Source organism: Chiloscyllium plagiosum, unplaced genomic scaffold (assembly GCF_037043375.1).
Source record: "Chiloscyllium plagiosum isolate Xiang-an unplaced genomic scaffold, Cpla_swu_hap1 HiC_scaffold_20, whole genome shotgun sequence".
Lineage (NCBI taxonomy): Eukaryota > Metazoa > Chordata > Chondrichthyes > Orectolobiformes > Hemiscylliidae > Chiloscyllium > Chiloscyllium plagiosum.
The window spans coordinates 42,010,344-42,027,872 of record NW_028270158.1 but is presented as its reverse complement, the minus strand read 5'-3'; the positions used below and the strand labels follow the sequence as shown (position 1 = coordinate 42,027,872).

The window sequence follows — 17,529 nt, the reverse complement described above, 5'->3', positions numbered from 1 at the left end:
CAGCCACGCCTTACACCCCCCCCCACCCACAGACAGTGCGCCCGTCCACCACACAATCAGAGGCACCGCCCACTGCTGTAATGTCACATTGAAGAATAGTAAAGGTGGGAGGGATGGGGGCTTGCTGGGTCTGTATTGTCTGCACTTTGTATGTAACAGTATTGTCTAATGTACAAATGTCATTGTCACTGTCTTGCCATAAGTGGAACTGGGATTTGAGGTTTGTCCTCATCTCCCTGTAAAATGGTTGAATGGTAGGGTTTGGGGGCCTAGCTTTGCTGCTCCTCTCCCTTGTAACATTGCTGTCTCTTATGTACAGCTGTAAATGTTTTTTGTAAATTGTTTGTAATTTGTTTAATAAAATATAAAGAATAGTAAATCTCCACAACCCTACAGAATCACAGGGCTGCTCTCTCATGAAACAAGAGAGACGACTGGTGGTGGTTTAACATGCACACTTCAGGCGAGGGGACAGCCTGAGGCTGAGGTTCCTTCGTGTTAACTTCTACCGGCGCAGAAATTGAACCCCCACTGTTCGGATCACTGCATTACAAACCAGCTGGAGATCTCCAGCATCTAAAGTCCTCACTTTCTCCCACGTTACAAACCAGCTATCTCGCCAACTGAGCTAACCAACCCCAGCTGAAGTGAGGAAGATCTGGAGTCCTCCTCCACAGAAGGGAGTGATACGGCTTACAAGAGCAAGCCAGCAGTTAGTGGGGTAAATGGGAATCGACTGGGGTCAATGCCCATCCACAAACATTCACTTCCTCCTTTATCACCAAAAGCGGCAGTGCGTACTAAATACAAGATGCACTGCAGAAATACACCATGAGTGAATTTTAAAATGTGCATAAAGTGGAGGATTCTTGAGAGAATTAGTGGGACCTAAGAATTTTGAGCTACAGGGAGAGGCTGAATAGGCTGGAGATATTTTCCCTGGAGTGTCAGATGCTGAGGGGTAACCTTATAGAAGTTTATAAAATCATGAGGGGAATGGATTGGGTGAATAAACAAGGTCTTTTTTTTTTCCAGGGCAGGGGAGTCCTAAGCTAGAGGGCAAATGTTTAAGGTGAAAGGAGAAAGATTTTAAAGGGACCTAAGGGACAACTTTTTTCATGCAGTGGATGGTGCATGTGTGGAATGAGCTGCCAGAGGAAGTGGTGGAACCTGGTAGAATTAAACATTTAAAGGGCATCTAGATGAATATATGGGCCAAATGATGGCAAACGGGACATCTGGTCGGCATGGAAGAGTTGGATTGGAGGGTCTGTTTCCGTACTGTACATCTCTATGACTCTATGATTCCAATTACATGGGGAAACACTGAATAGGTAAGAGCCTATGTATATATGAATCCATACAGTGCAAAAAGAGGTCATTCAGCCCATCAAATCCTATACCAACCCTCCAAAGAGCACTCCACCCAGACCCAGCCTCCCACCCAATACCCATAATCCTATATTTGTGATGGTCGATCCACCTAACCTGAAAATCTTTGGATTGTGGGAGGAAATTGGAGCACCTAGAGGATAGCGACACAGACACCTGGAGAATGTGTAAACTCTACACGGTTGCACAAAACTAGGACCAAACCCAGGTCCCTAGCACACCAAGGCAGCAGTGCTAAACCACTGTGGCACCATGTCACCCACAGATAGAGTCTGGGACTCAACTGGTGGGAGCAGGAAAGACAGAGCACTGTACAACTCATTTACAAGATTTGGAGGTGCTGGTGTTGGATTGGGGTGTATAAAGTTAAAAATCACACAACACCAGGTAATAGTCCAACAGGTTTATTTGGAAGCACCAGCTTTCTGAGCACTGCTCCTTCATCGGGTGGTTGTGATGACCACCTCATGAAGAAGCAGCGCTCCGAAAACTAATGCTTCCAAATAAACCTGTGGAACTATAACCTGGTGTGGTGTGATTTTTAACCATTTACAAAATAGTTTTAAATCTTGCCTGCAAAAATCTATTCATGTTATATCAACAATTATTTGTGTTTATATATCACCATTAAATGTAGTAAAATGCCTGAATATTATTACAAAGTGCTTTGAGCTACCTTGACAAATACAGTACTTACTTACTCAGTGCTCCATTGGATTATGAGTTAAGATTTCTGGAATAGAATTTTAACTTTCTGACTCTGAAGTAAGATTTATACAATGGAGAGGTCTTTGCCAATTCCCAGCTACCGGTTGCTCCTTGTAGAAAGCTTTGACCACCATTAAAAGCCATAAAATCTTCTATCTAGGTGCTGTCAACTACAGGTCCTATCAGCAAGTATTCATAGCAGTAAGTAGGTAAGCAAAATTATAGACACAATGAAATCTCTCCTATAGAATGTCTGGTATGGTCACTGGCTCTACAGTTTCCAAAATCCTTTATAGAGATGTTGGAGCAGCATTTCCAGCTTCATTCCATGCAAGAAAGTGCTGAAGTTTCTACAAGCAGGAGCTCCAGATTTATAACAATCCTTATAAGGATTAAATCTGGAGCATGTGATTCATTGGTAGTGCCCCTACCTTTGGGCTAGAACTCAAATCCCACTTTCTCCAGTTATGTTCCTGAACAGATGACTTGAAATAATTCATTTTTGAAACTGTAAGTCTTGCCTTAGCTGAAGAGGAACTCCAAACCCTCATTCTTCCCCGATGATAAAACGGGACGAAACAAAATTTGATTTGTAGGAGTCAAAATAATCTTGACAACAAATGCCAAGAAAATATTAAGACATAAAAAAGTATGAGTTAGATCAAGTAAATTCAGCAGCAGCTTTCTTTTAAGGGAAATCGTTTAAATAATAAATACATGCACGAGAAATCAGCCTAAGGTATCCATCTAAATCTCTGAATAAGTACAGAATCTATGATGGTAGAGACTATTTCGTCCATCCTGTTTGCACCGGAATAGTATAATTAAATCATTTTCATCGGGCTGAGAGGATAGACACAGCCTCAACTTAACGTCTCAGCAAAACAAAATGACCTCTGCAGCAGTACTCTCCTGGATGGCAGCATAGGCCTAAGACAGATCTGACGGTGCATGAACCTAACTTAAGGCAACGAGGCAATTAGGCTTGTTGCGCAGGCGCAATGTGATCATGGGACCAGTTGTGCGCATGTGCAGTACCGGAAAAGGGGTTGTCGGTCTGCGCAGGCGCTAAGATGGCGGCTGCAAGGTGTTGCTCGCGCTTGGTGTCGGTGACCTGGAACCCAGTGGCTGCAGTCTGGCCTGGTACCGTGCGGATACTCGCCACTCGGGGTTTCCGAACTGCCTTTGGGCTGGGCCCTGGGTTGCTATCGGCTGGAGGTCTGGGTCTCAGGTTCGGCCTGGAGCTGAGGTTGCGGCTGCCCGGTAAGGAAAGCGAGCAGGGCCGCTAGCATCGGCCTGGTAACTATTGCATGGTCTCCCCCGCCCCCTGGTAGAAAGGAAATCCAAACGACCCATGGAAGGGGTCAGTCTCCCCTCCACAATTCGGGCAGTGCCTATTCTCCTAGTTTTATCCCACTAGGGATAGATTGTCTGGTAAGGAAAGATTTAGATTTCCTGCGATGAGTCGCATGAGCATTAGATGTAGCTATTGCCAATAGTCAGATGAGAAAACGGTGTCATTCCTTGATGTGAGGAAGACAGTGGCTTATTTTTTTTATGCGCAAGATTATGGGTGTTTTTCCTAATTGTTGTTTTCCCCTCCATTTGCCTCAAGGCTGTTCACCACATTCTCTAGGTGTTGCTGCATTTCATACAGCTTCTCCTTTAGCCAAAACTGATTATTACGAAGTGTTGGGGATCCCTCGCAACTCAACGCAAAGAGAGATAAAGAAGGCTTATTATCAGGTATGAGAAGGGCATGTCATGTAAGCCAGACTTACAAGTTAAGTTCTTGTATTTATTCAAGTAACTAGTGGGTTTTTTTTTAACTTGCACCAAGCCATCAACCAGAATAATTTTTTCAGCTCACCAAATTGAGCTGTGTAATTGGAATCTTAATCAAATTTAATTTATTTTCATGTCTTGCCCCCACCCCTTTTTTGTCATCAGGGAACTCATTTTGCTAGTCCACTTTTGTGAATTCCAGGTGGCCAATTTTGACTTATGAATCTGAATGACATTAGTTGGTTGTTCTAATCTAGACAGCATCTACTGGGTCAAATTTGAATCCTTTTATAAATTAAGATGCTTTAAAAATACCATGTCTGCAGAAGTCACTATCTGGTGGAGATATTTTAATCAACCTGTTCAAATATGTTTTAACATTTTATCCGGGGCAGATAGGACTTAGATTAGATTACCTACAATGTGGAAACAGGCCATTTGGCCTAACAAGTCCACACTGACCCTCTGAAGAGTAACCCACCCAGACCTGTTTCCCTACCCTACCCTATATTCACCCCTGACTAATGCACCTAACTCTACGGGCAACTTAATATGGCCAATTCACCTAACGTGCACATCCTTGGACTGTGGGAGGAAACGGGAGTATCCGGAGGAAACCCACGCAGACACAGGGAGAATGTGCAAACTCCACACAGACAGTCGCCCAAGGCGAGAATCAAACCTGGGTCCCTGGTGCTATGAGGCAACAGTGCTAGCCACTGTGCCACCCACTTGTATATGGACCTTCTGAGCCACAGGGGCACAATCACTGCAACGCAAGACCCCTCACTGTCTGCTGCACACTTTAAACAAAAACATGAAAAAGAATCACTTTGGAAAACCTGTCTTAATCATACCTATTTTAATCCTAGCAAATCTTGCAGGGGAAAGATTGGAATCAGTTATAACTACTTGCAGCTTTGAATTAAATCTTGTGTTCTTGCATACACAGCTTGCAAAAAAATACCACCCAGATACAAACAAAGATGATCCAAAGGCAAAGGAGAAATTTTCCCAAGTGGCAGAAGCATATGAGGTAACAAATGTAGTCTGATGACAGCCCCTGACAGTATTGGGCCAATGCAGTAATCTATCTGGGCTGGAGGGGAGAGTGTCTGGGCTGATCAAATCGTGGTGGACAGCAGATGTCAGCACAGCTACAGCATCTCCACTCTTCGTAGAGTTATGTGGGAAGGGAGGGTTCGAGAATTGTGTGTGTAGTTGGAAGTTGCGAGAGAAGGGTCCAGAATTCTACTCGTGTGTCGGTACCAGCACAATTAGAATAGTTAGGCAATTTCTGAAGGAGAACACCACAGTGGGAATATTATAACTGAGCTAAGAACCATGAAAATTGTGTAATAGTCAGTGTCTGATCTCTAACAATAATACAGGATTCCTCAGGATACTTGTCAATAATTGGTCTCTGGCTCTGATTAATGCTCGTTGTGCATTACAGGTACTGAGTGATGAAGTGAAGAGGAAACAGTATGATACTTATGGGAGAGTTGGGTTTGATGCAGGAGAGCCAAAGAGTCAGCAATACTGGCATTCAGGCCCTTCAGTGGATCCAGAGGAGCTTTTCAGGCGCATCTTTGGGGAGTTTACTGGCTCTGGATTCCGAGATTTTAACACTGTCTTTGACCAGCACCAGGAGGTGAGTAAACTAAGTGTTTGGTTATCCAGAGAACAGTGATACTGTTACCGGGTTTTGAAAAGATTTGTAGGTCAACTTGAGGTTCTGGGTGTGAGTTTGCTCACTGACCTGGAAGGTTCATTTTCAGATGTTTTGTCACCATACAAGGTAACATCACCAGTGAGCCTCCAGCAAAGTGCTGTTGTTATGTTCTGCTTTCCTATTTGTGTTTAGGTTTCTTTGGGTGTTTGGTAATGTCATTTCCAATTCTTTTTCTCAGAGGTTGGTAGATGAGGTCCAAATCGATGTGTTTATTGATAGAGTTCCGGTGGGAATGCCATGCTTCAAGGAATTCTCATGCGTGTCCTTCATTGTCTGTATGTAAGGATACTCGTGATAGTGGGTCATGTCGTTTTGTGGCTAGTTGATGTTCATGTATCCTGGTGGCTAGTTTTCTGCCTGTTTGTCCAATGTAGTGTTTGTTACAGTCCTTGCAAGGTATTTTGTAAATGGCATTCATTTTGCTTGTTGTCTGTATAGAGCCTTTTAAATTCATTAGCTGTTTAAATGTGTTGGTGGGTTTGTGGGCTACCGTAATGCCACATGGTCTGAGTAATCTGGCAGAGGTGTCTTTGATGTATGGTAAAGTGGCTAGGGTTTCTGGGTGCGTTTTATCTGCTTGTTTGGGTTTGTTGCTGAGAAATCGGTGGACTGTGTTTATTGGGTACCCATTCTTGAAAATATTTTATAGGCAATTTTCTCCTGCTCTTCATTGTTCCTTGGTGCTGCAGTGCGTGGTGGCTCGTTGAAATAATGTTCTAATGCAGCTTCATTTGTGGGTGTTGGGATGATTGTTCTATAGTTGAGTATTTGATCTGTCTGTATCGTTTCCTGTAGATGCTGGTTTGAAGTTCCTCACTGACTTCGCTCTACTGTGACATCTAGGAATGGCAGTTTGTTGGTGTTTTCCTGGTCTTTAGTGAATTTTATACCAGTAAGGATATTATTGATGGTCTTGAAGGTTTCCTCTAATTTGTTTGTTTAGTGATGACAAAGGTGTCATCCATGTAGCGGATCCAAAGTTTGGGTTGGATGTTTGGGAAAACTTTGTTCGCTTCTCTGCATTACTGCTTCTGCTAGGAACCCTGATATTGGAGATCCCATGGGTGTTCCGTTGATTTGCTTCTAGGTCTTGCTATTGAAAGTAAAGTGTGTGGTGAGGCATAGGTCTACTTTCTTAAATTTTGTGAGTAACGCTGTGATTCGGTTCTCTAGTTTGGGATCGGGTCTGTTGCCACCTGTTGGTACTTCAAACCAGCGTCTACAGGAAAACAACACAATGGACCAAATACTGAGCTACAGAAGCAATCATCCCAACACTCACAAATGCAGCTGCATTAGAACATTATTTCAATGAGCCACCACACACAGCAACACAAGGGAACAATGAAGAGCAGAAGAAATTCACCTATAAAGTGTTTTCAAGAAGAACAGGTACCCAATAAACACAGTCTGCTGATTTCTCAGCAACAAACCCAAACAAGCAGACAAAACGTGCCCAGAAACCCTAACCACTCTGCCCTACATCAAAGACATCTCAGAAACGACTGCCAGACTACTCAGACCTCTTGGCATCATGGTAGCCATCAACATACGAGCACCAGCTAATGAACTTGAAAGATCCTCTACAGGCAACATGCCAAACGAATGTCATTTACAAAATACCTTGCAAGGACTGTAGCAAACACACTACATTGGACAAACAGGCAGAAAACTAGCCACCAGGATAGGTGGACATCAACTAGCCACAAAAAGACATGACCCACTATTACCCGTATGCTTACATACAGACAAAGAGGGGCACCACTTTGACTGGGACAACGCATCCGTCCTTGAACAAGCCAAACAGAGGCACACATGAGAATTCCTCGAAGCATGGAACTCTATCGACAAACATGTTGATTTGGACTCCATCTACCATCCTTTGAGAAAAAGAACCAGAAATGACATCACCAAACACCCAAAGACAACTAAACACAAAAATAGAAAGCGGGACATAACACCAGCCCGTTACCGGCGGCTCGCTGATGATGTTACCGAGCATGCTGTCAAAACGTCTGAAAATGAACCTTCCAGCTCAGTGAGCAAACTTATATCGAGAAGCGATACTGTTACTCTGAAGATGGACAGTTCCTTGCATGGGGACAGGAGTAGGCCATTCAATTCGTCAAACTGTCCTGCCATTCAGTATAATCAACGACCGTTCAAACATTTCAATACCTTTTTACCAATCAAATCCCCAAAAGGGCATTTCTACACTTCATTTGAGGAAAGAAGGACTAGGCACAGAAGTGGACCCCTGACCCCTCCCCCCCCCCCCCCCCCCTCTTTAGTCATAACTAACATTGTGTTTCACCCCACTTTTTCAGAACGTTCCCATTGTCCTTGAATTCTTGAGAAACCAAACATCTGTCTGTTTCTCAGCTTTAAATACTTCAGAACCATTTTGGATCTTCTGGGTTAGTTTGTACTCTACACATGTGCCTTCACCAGCTTACTATACCAGGTCACTGAATGATCAACTTATCAGTGAGCAGATCAATGCTGATAATCTGAATGCTTTCATCTTTTGATTACATTTTGGCAAGTGGCAGTTCAGCAGCCAAGAGTTGGCCATAGATAACCAAAGCATTCTGGGGCAAATCAGAAATTGTTTTGATCAGATCACTATTAAGCATAGCCTGTCTTACAAGTATGGAAGCTGTTAATGATGGTATGGATTCAAGATTTGAACACCACCTATTCCTTAAAAATCCCTTCAAGCTATAACCACTACAAGTTGTTATTCTATAATGCCATGATTGTGCAATCCTGCATTACAGAAAAATCATGCTTTAGAAACATAGCTTAAAGTTTTGGCAATGTAATCGCATTACAGCCAACAGATGTTTTAAAAGTTTGCACTTTAGAAAGTGTCCCCAATTTGTCAATTGCATAACAGCAAATTCATGTTAAGGGCTCGCACATCATAGCAGAGCAATCTGTGCTATTTATTTACTCTTAAACACATTTGAAAATAACCTGTTGTCATATTCCAGCAATAAATCCCTCAGGTGATATTTGTAGTTCAAATTTGTGATGAGTTTCATTTTAAACAGCACTTCTCCAAATAAGTTTGAGTTTGTAATTCTGCTCTTAAACCATCTGACTGTTATGACTAGATTTGAAGGAAAAGCCATCAAACCAATACCAAACACATACTTTTGTAATCACCATGAAAGAAAATTTTGGTTTCAACTTGAAGCTTGGATGAGATTTACATATTTTACTATCAAGTTCAGGAATTGTCTTTGAGCTTTGGCTTTATGTAGTAATGATGCTTAACGTTGTCCCTTAGACACTACATTTTTATCTAATATCTGCCATTCATCTGCAGTATATCATGGAACTGACCTTCACACAGGCTGCAAAAGGTGTGAACAAAGAGATTATGGTGAATTTAGAGGACACATGCCAGAGATGTGATGGTAAGGGAAATGAACCAGGAACCAAAGTCCAGCACTGCCACTATTGCAATGGAAGTGGCATGGTAAGTACAAATGTTGTCACTGACCACTTTCCATTTTCCTCTCCTGAATGCAGTGTATTTTACTGGGGTTCAGTTCCAGGGGTTGCCCAGAGCATTTGATTTTTTTTCGGTTTGGGTTCTGTATAAACATATGTAAATGCAACAATTCAATATTTGGGGTACAGTACTGAGACAATGGTATATGTCTTTAGAGAAATGGGCCTTTTCATGTATTCTTTTGAATACAAGGTACAGTACGTTTCACAAACTCACTTGTGAAAAGTGCAGAAGGACGAGAGTTCTTCTTTTTTTTTCTCCTGCTAGATACATTGTGGTAATGATACTAGGGCCTAGAAAACTATATCATGAGGACAGATTGTACAACTTGTATTCCATTGAGTGTAGAGGATTAAGGAATGAACTGTTCAAAGTGTTTACAATGTTATGGTTTTCATTGGTGGATTTGACAAAACTTGTTTTTTCTAGTGGGGTAATCCTGAATAAGAGCACATAATCTTTACCTTAAGCTATACTGTTTAGGAGGGAAGTCAATGCACATGCGTGCACACAGTGTTTCATATGTTCACAAGCACCATTCCTTTCTTCCCCCTCGTGAGGTCTAGATACTGGAAGTCAATTAGGTTATCAAGATCAATGGATCCATAAAATTCTTTCATGGCATGTGGGCATCACTGGTAAGACTAACATCTGTTGACCATACCTAGATACCCTTGAACTGAGTGGCTTGCCATATCATTTAAGACTTAATGACATGACTGTGGGTCTGGAGTCATGTGTAGGCTAATCCAGGTCTAGACAGGAGATTTCCTTCCTAAAAAGACTTCGATGAGGCAGATATGTTTTTGGCAACGGTCAATAAGACCTTCAAAGTCACTTTTATTGAGACTAGACTTCAAGTCCAGATTTTATTTTTGGCGGTTGCAGGAGTGTAAATTCATTGTGGAGTTTAAACCCATGACCTGAAAAATGTGTTGCTGGAAAAGCACAGCAGATCAGACAGCATTCAAGGAGCAGGAGAATGAATGTTTCAGGCATAAGCCCTTCTTCAGGAATGAAGAAGGGCTTATGCCCGAAACGTCGATTCTCCTACTCCTTGGATGCTGCCTGACCTGCTGCGCTTTTCCAGCACCACATTTTTCAGCTCTGATCTCCAGCCTCTGCAGTCCTCACTTTCTCCTAGTTGATTTAAACCCATGACCCCCAAAGCATTAGATTAGGCCTCTGGATTACTAGCCCAGTGAGACTATTGGTGTCTTCCCATGAAGTATTCTGGTTTTGACTTTCAGGATAGTGATAGTGTTTTTGGCACCAACACATTCATCTGTGTTTCTCCTCTTCCAGGAAACTCTGAACACTGGTCCGTTCATGATGCGTTCTACGTGTCGGCGCTGTGGTGGGCGGGGATCTGTTATGACGACACCCTGTATCGTGTGCCGAGGAAGTGGGCAGAGTAAACAGAAGAGGAAAGTGATGGTACCAGTTCCAGCTGGTAAGGGCAGGACACCAAGTTGTTTACTGCTATGGAGAGAGATGATAGCTGAGTGAAAGAGCTACACGCAAGAGGTTGTCTGTTACTCTGAGCAAGAATGCTGCTGAGCCAAGCTCCAAGCTTTTGACAATACAATGTCATTGTTTTATGCTGCACTATAAGTTTGGAACCAGTAGAATTGGACTTGTATCTTTTTAACACAATCTTGGCCACTTCCTTTCCATCAGTGATGTCTGATTGACTCTGCTAAGTTCCTGAACTCTCTGATGTAGTTCAGTGAGATTCTCTTATTACCATATAACCTTTCTAAAATTACTTGCTGGGTGAGATGTCAAACAGCTTAGAGAAAAAGTGGATAAATTGAGTCAACATTTGATCAGCCATGACATGATTGAATGTGGAGCACATCTGCAGAGCTTTATGGCCGCCTCCTGTTCCTCATTCTTTTGCCTTGCTTGGGCTGTTTAACAGTGAAGGTGTTACAGCTGAGCCAGACTCTGTCCTCGTTTGCCATGAACAGGAGGAGATGAAGGATAGCTAGCTAATTCAGTGGAATGGTATGGTCACTTATGTCATCACAAAACAGGAGTTGAAGCTGAGCATGAGAAGTGCATGGAGCTATCACAATGAATGATCTATGCCTGTTGGTTTAGTTTGGATACTGTGTAGTATGGCTTTGCTTGTGTTTTACCTAATGCAGTGTGTGCATGATTACAGGTGTGGAGGATGGACAGACTGTAAGGATGCCAGTGGGACGCAAGGAGATCTTCATCACCTTCAGGGTAAGTCATGTGACTAAACATGCTGGGGAGGATGTTATCCATCTCTGGGTTTTTAGGAAGTGTATATGTTAAATTGACTTGATAGCATTGATTAAGCTTGGGCATTTTTAAAAAGAAACCTCACAAGAAGATTTGCTCTCTGTTTGTGGCGCCACATTTTGGCAGTGGGAAAAAAATTACATCTTTGGCTATTCTTTCTACTTTCGAGAGAGTCATGATGTTAAATTTCCCGATTGGTGACATCATATCCAGGGATATGCAGTGTAAAGTAGGGTATAGACCCACATTCTTTATTTGGGCGAGGGGAAGTTTTGTAACATTGTTATCAATCCCATTAAACACATTTGGCCTGAGAGGTAATCGGCACTACTACACAAGTTGCCTTTCAGGATAGACAGGGTAGAGAGAGTTATAGTTTCCCTCAGGAAGAGGGAGACATTGTGGGTTGAATTTTAGTTTCTGGTTGCTTCTGTTCTGCTTGAAAATATTCTTTTAAATATTATTTAGGTCCAAAGGAGCTCAACTTTTCGAAGGGAGGGAGCCGACATTCACTCTGACCTGTATATATCCATAGCCCAGGCAGTTCTTGGGGGCACAACACGGGCTGTAGGACTGCATGAAACAATCAACATCACGGTGAGTGCCACTGGGCTATCGTCAGCAGGTCAATGGTAATCATTAAATGGATTTATTCCTGCAGTTTCAAACTTTCTACTGCATCACCAGACCTTTCCCATCTATCAGCACTTTTCTACCCAGAACTTGACCTCCCCATTTTACTTGCGGCAATGGTCTAATGATTAACCTTTAATTCCCCAGAGTTGAGGCCACATCGGAGAACTGACGACTCAAATTACAAAACATGTGATTCTAGTTGTTTCCCATTACCAGTTGGACTGTGATAATTTAAGTTCATAATTTCCTCTCCCATTCAGAGCTTCTGACCTCTGTAGCGGCAGCTTGTAAATGTAGCTGTTTAACCGTTTTCTGTTCCCATTGTCCACAGATTCCAGCAGGGATTCAAGTTGATGAGACGATTCGACTTGCTGGTAAAGGTATCCCAAAAGTCAACAGTTATGGATACGGAGACCACTATATCCACATAAAGGTGAAGATCCCAAAGTGAGTAATAGGATCCGTTTCATACAAAGGTTGGACTTGTAATCAGCTAAGAATTTATTCTGACTGACCCTTTGTCTCGCAGTTAGAATAGGGGCAGTATGGTGGCTCAGTGGTTAGTACTGCTGCCTCAATGTCAGGGGGACTGGGTTCGATTCCACCTGGGGCCACTGTCTGTGTGGAGTTTGAACATTGTCCCTGTGTTTGCATGGGTTTCCTTCAGGTGCTCTGGTTTCCTCCCATGGCCAAAGATGTGCAGGCTAGATGGAATGGCCATGCTGAATTGCCATAGTATCTGGGGATGTGTAGGTTAGGTCTATTAGCTGTGGGAAATGCAAGTTTCCAATGGGGGTGCTGTTTGCTGTTCAGAGAATCAATGTGGATTTGTTGGGACAAATGGCCTGTTTCCACATTATCTGGATTCTGGTGGATTCTATTCTAATATTTTATCTCTAATTAGGAGGAGAGTAATATTGATGTTCAGAGTCACACTGTGGGATAGTCTGACAGTAGAACAGATCATCCACAACCACGTAATTTAGTTATCATCCCTTCAAAAGATGGGGGATCTATTCCGTATAGGTCATGACAAAAGTTATCCAGTCTCTCTGTTAATTTTGTAATTCAAAATTTGACCCTTTGAAGATTTAAGTACTTTATTATGATGTTCATATTGTTTAGATCAACTTATGGATTCATTCAAATTTTCTGCTGCAAGAAGTGATTAGGTTATTGGCAGGCTGTAGCTATACTTCCTTTTCATTCCTAAGACATTATTTTATATTGATAATTAAGATGGCTCAATTTTTGCACTCTTTTCTATTTTGTAAGTGTTGTGTTCAAAAGCCTGTGTTTTAAGGAATAGAGACGTGCTCTTTTAGTATAACACTGGAAATAGTCACAGGGTGATAACCAGGATCTGTGAAGATAAAATTTTTATCAATCCTTTGACTCCTGAGAAGCAACTAGCAGTTGGCTTCACTTGAATGATAATGATGGTATTTGACAAATGATTGACTATTTTGCCGTAGAATAGGTTGTATTTCTGGACCAAATGGTAGCTGTAATTGATCCATTTGCTCATACAGGTTGCTTGTGATTAAAGAGATTGGAAAGTGAACATCCGTTTAGAAATTTGACTATAGAAAGATCTGTTTCTTCCTGGCTAAGAACACTGAATTAGGAATAACAATTAATGTTTTGGCAGGAGGTTGACGGCCAGACAGAGTTCCCTGATGCTGGCTTATGCAGAGGAGGAGAATGACGTGGAGGGCACAGTGAATGGAGTAGTTAATACCGCTGCAGGTGAGAAGTAGATTAATGGTTACATCAGCAGACATGTCCATTACAATTGAACTAATCAAATCCTACGAACACAAAGTTGAACAATTGCTTTGGAATCAAGAAAGTTGTAACTTAGCCCAAAGAACTAATTTAATGAAATCAGGAGGTGTGATCAGCTAGAGTCATGGAGATCTATAGCACAGGAAAAGGCCCTTCAACTCATTGTTGTCTGCACCAGTCTAAAGCACCTAATTATTCTAATCCTATTTTCCAGCACTTGGCCCGTAGCCTTGCATGTCTTGGCATTACAGATGTTCATCTAAATACTGTTATGAGGGTTTCTGTCTCTTTACAGGCAGTGAGTTCCAGATTTCCACCACCCTCTGGGTGAAATTATTTTCTTCCTAGCTCCTGTAAACCTTCTGCCCCTTATGTCAAATCTGTGCCCACAGTCATTGCCCTCCATCAAGGGCAAAACCTTTTTTCCTGTCTACCCTATCTGTGCCCCTCATAATTTTGTACATCTCAATCCAGGTCTCCTGTCAATCTCCTCTGTTCTATGGAAAACCCCAATCTGTCCAATTTCTCTTCATTACTTAAATTATCCAGCCCAGACAACCTGGTAAATCTCTTCTGCTTCTCTCCAGTGCTATCGCATTCCCTCCTATAATGTAGATTCTAGAACTGCCCACAATGCTCCAGCTGATGTGATGAATCAGGGAGGTAGTGGAATAGATATCACACGAAGATTGGAACACGTTGAAAATGAACCTTCCAGTCCAGCGAGCAAACCTACATCCAGAATCTCAACCTGACTACAAATCTTCTCAAACTCGCTAATTGGAACACAAATTAAAAGTTTGTAGTGGCATGTGATATAAAATCTTATGGTGGACTTTTTATCAGGATGTTCCAAAGTACTTTACAAATAACAAAATAGTTTAAGTGTAGCCACTGTTGTAGAAAATGCAGCAGGCAATTTGCACACAACAATCCTGGGTGAAAATAATATGGGATGAATGATCTTTCAGTTGATCTTGAAAGAATCATCTCAGTGAATATTTTGTGATGGTTCATCTTATTTCTCTCTCCTGGCTTTTACTGTTTGCTCTGACTAGGCATATCTTTTAATTAATTTCTTTTGTGGTTATCTTCAGATTAGATTTGTTTAGTCTTTACAATCTGCTGTGCAGGATGAGCTTGATGGGGATCTTGCAGATCCTTTTTGTGCTTTGGGAGCTGTGCTGGTCTGTTTAGACGGTGGCAGAGGAAGTGTCTTCTGAGGAAGAGACTATAAGAAACCCTAACTGCCCCTTTTACCCCTCAGGAGATTGACCTTGACAAATGTCTGATAGAACATCAAGACAGGAGGAAGCTATTAATGGAAACATAGAAACAGGAGCAGGAGTATTCTGTCAGCGCTTTGAGCCTGTTCTACTATTCAATATGATCGTGGTTGATCATCCAACTCAGTGCCCTGTTCTCTCTTTCTTCCCATTCCCTTTTCTCCCTTTACCCCTGTTATCAAACTGTTTTTAATTTCATTTGTCCACTATGAAGATAAAACTCCCACAGTTTTAAAGATTCTGGTGTTGGCATGGAGAATGCACCGGTCAATAATGACTTTCATTTAACTGCCAAACTTTGCTAAACCGGTTGACTCTGGTCAAGATATTTCCCTGAAATGAGCCAGAGAGTGGCTGTAACTGTTTTTGTCAAAATGTGCAGTCTGCACACATGTTCTGTCTGTTCATAAAGAACAGGGTTCTGTGTTCTATAATGTGTCGTTTCCAGTACATATGTGCTATTGTGGAAATCTAACTGACAATCCTAGGTTGTCGGTGCATTACTTTGCACACCAAGTTCATCTATCAACCAATAAGCATTGTCCTCTCATATAGTATCAATGTTTTCCATTTACTTTGGTATTTACAAAATGTCCTGATGAGTGAAAACTAAAAACTTTGACAAAATGTCTATTTTCAGCAATGATCAAGTTCTGAACTACTAATTGACTTTTTATATAATTATGTCCAATAGTAACAGTGGGCCTGTAAACTACACTAACCAGCATTTTCTGAAGTTATTTCTTACTCCCCACCTACACGGATTCTGTAGTTTGCTCTTCTGAGCCACCATTGTTCCTCGCTATTGTCCTTCTGTAATTTTTTAGTACTCCCATTTCTGTATCTATTTTCAAAACATCAGGTACCCTAGAATATTTATTTCTAACCTTAATCACCATGCTATTTTGGAAATGTCTTTAAGATCAATCCCACTTATCTTTGTACAATTAATTCTGTTCTGTTATGAATGCTATGTGCGTTCAGATAAAACACTTGTAACTTTAGTTTTTTTGCTATCATCCCTGATTTGACCATATTCACTGACACAAGTTAAACTCTAAATCAAGCATGTATGGCATGCGGCTAATTACACATGTGCTGGCGTAGTCTGTTTCCTCATATTCTGACCCTGGGCTTTCACTGTTTGTATCTACAGGCACTAAAGCCCAGGGAACCACTGAGACCAGAGGAAAAGAGTCAGACACGCCCAAGGCAAATCCAGAGGAAAGTAAAGAGGGATTCTTTTCTAAATTGAAGCGAATGTTTAGCTGACATTTCAGAGGTAGGATACCTTCTTTATGACAATACACCATTTGTCTAACAAATTATTTTGTTGCCTTGCGTAGTTCCTAAATGCAAAACATTGATATGAATATGAGAATAGATACCCTGCTTCTCTGCTCAGTACTGTGGCAGATTCTGATTGTTATCTAACTAGGATTAACAAATGAGTGCAGCCCCCAAGATAGATACCAGGTGGAAGTTCTAAGCGTCTTGAGTGGAATGGGTTGAGTCTTTCTGATTCTTAATGTATCAGGCCACAGTGAAAACCATATCATTATATATATTACCAATGATGTTTCCAAATGCTGCAAGCTTTAACAAGCAAGTTTGGAAGACTTACTAATACATTGGTAGATTTGTGAATGCTTACTCATGATGCATTGCATTTGTCTTTTTTTGAGGTTTTTTTAAGGCTTTCTGTAAACACACTTGCCACGTATGAACCAGTATTCCTGGGACATGAGTTCTATTATTCAATCTGCTTTTGTGTTAAGTCTGAACTCTGAGAATTCTGCCTTAAAAGTTTTACTGATTGTATTCTAATTTCAGGAAAGCGCTCAAGTGGAAACTGAACCCAGCCTGGCTACCAAGATTGTGGGCTGGTGTGCTACTGTGAAGGATGGACGTTTTACGCCATCACCGTCGGAGTGGCAAGAGCTGTTGAAGGAATTCCTTCTCCTTGAAATGAAACAGCAAGAACCTAGAGACAAACTCATTTTCCAATAAGAAAGCCTTTACATTTTATTTTGTAGTTCTGATTAATTCTGTACAGTGTCAATGGCCATGTAAATATAGTGACAGGTACATATTTAATTACAGCTGTTATATGTTGTCTGAAACATTGATTATAAAATTTTTGTTCTGAAAATTAGGTGTTTATTCCATTTAAGTGTTGTATGTCTTGAAATTACAAATAGTTCCTGGAGTTTGATTGTTTAAAATTGGAAGGAATTTGTTTCTTTTCTTCAGTTGGTTACATGATTATTTTTACTGCTTGGAGTGTTTGTGTCCTTGCAAATATACTAGTGCATCTTAGGATGTGGTAATCCAAACTAACTCCAGATCCATTAGTCTTTGTGAAGTCGTCATCTTCCTCCTCCTTTCCTACCCTCACCTCT

At 41.5% G+C, this 17,529-nt stretch overlaps 1 protein-coding gene across 2 annotated transcripts; it reads left to right on the top strand.

Annotated features, from left to right (window-relative positions):
- The first annotated feature begins 3,158 nt into the window (after nucleotides 1-3,158).
- Nucleotides 3,159-17,279, top strand: dnaja3a (DnaJ heat shock protein family (Hsp40) member A3a). Of its 2 annotated transcripts, XM_043711486.2 has the most exons (12): nucleotides 3,159-3,363; nucleotides 3,716-3,846; nucleotides 4,838-4,921; nucleotides 5,342-5,539; nucleotides 8,955-9,107; nucleotides 10,449-10,596; nucleotides 11,314-11,378; nucleotides 11,886-12,014; nucleotides 12,385-12,500; nucleotides 13,705-13,802; nucleotides 16,284-16,409; nucleotides 16,961-17,279. In XM_043711486.2, the coding sequence occupies exons 1-11, from the start codon at nucleotides 3,174-3,176 to the stop codon at nucleotides 16,397-16,399; spliced, it is 1,428 nt and encodes a 475-aa protein (XP_043567421.1). In that variant the 5' UTR covers nucleotides 3,159-3,173; the 3' UTR covers nucleotides 16,400-16,409; nucleotides 16,961-17,279. The 2 variants fall into 2 exon arrangements, with proteins under 2 accessions (XP_043567421.1, XP_043567422.1); XM_043711487.2 differs by lacking the exon at nucleotides 16,284-16,409.
- The last annotated feature ends 250 nt before the right edge of the window (nucleotides 17,280-17,529 follow it).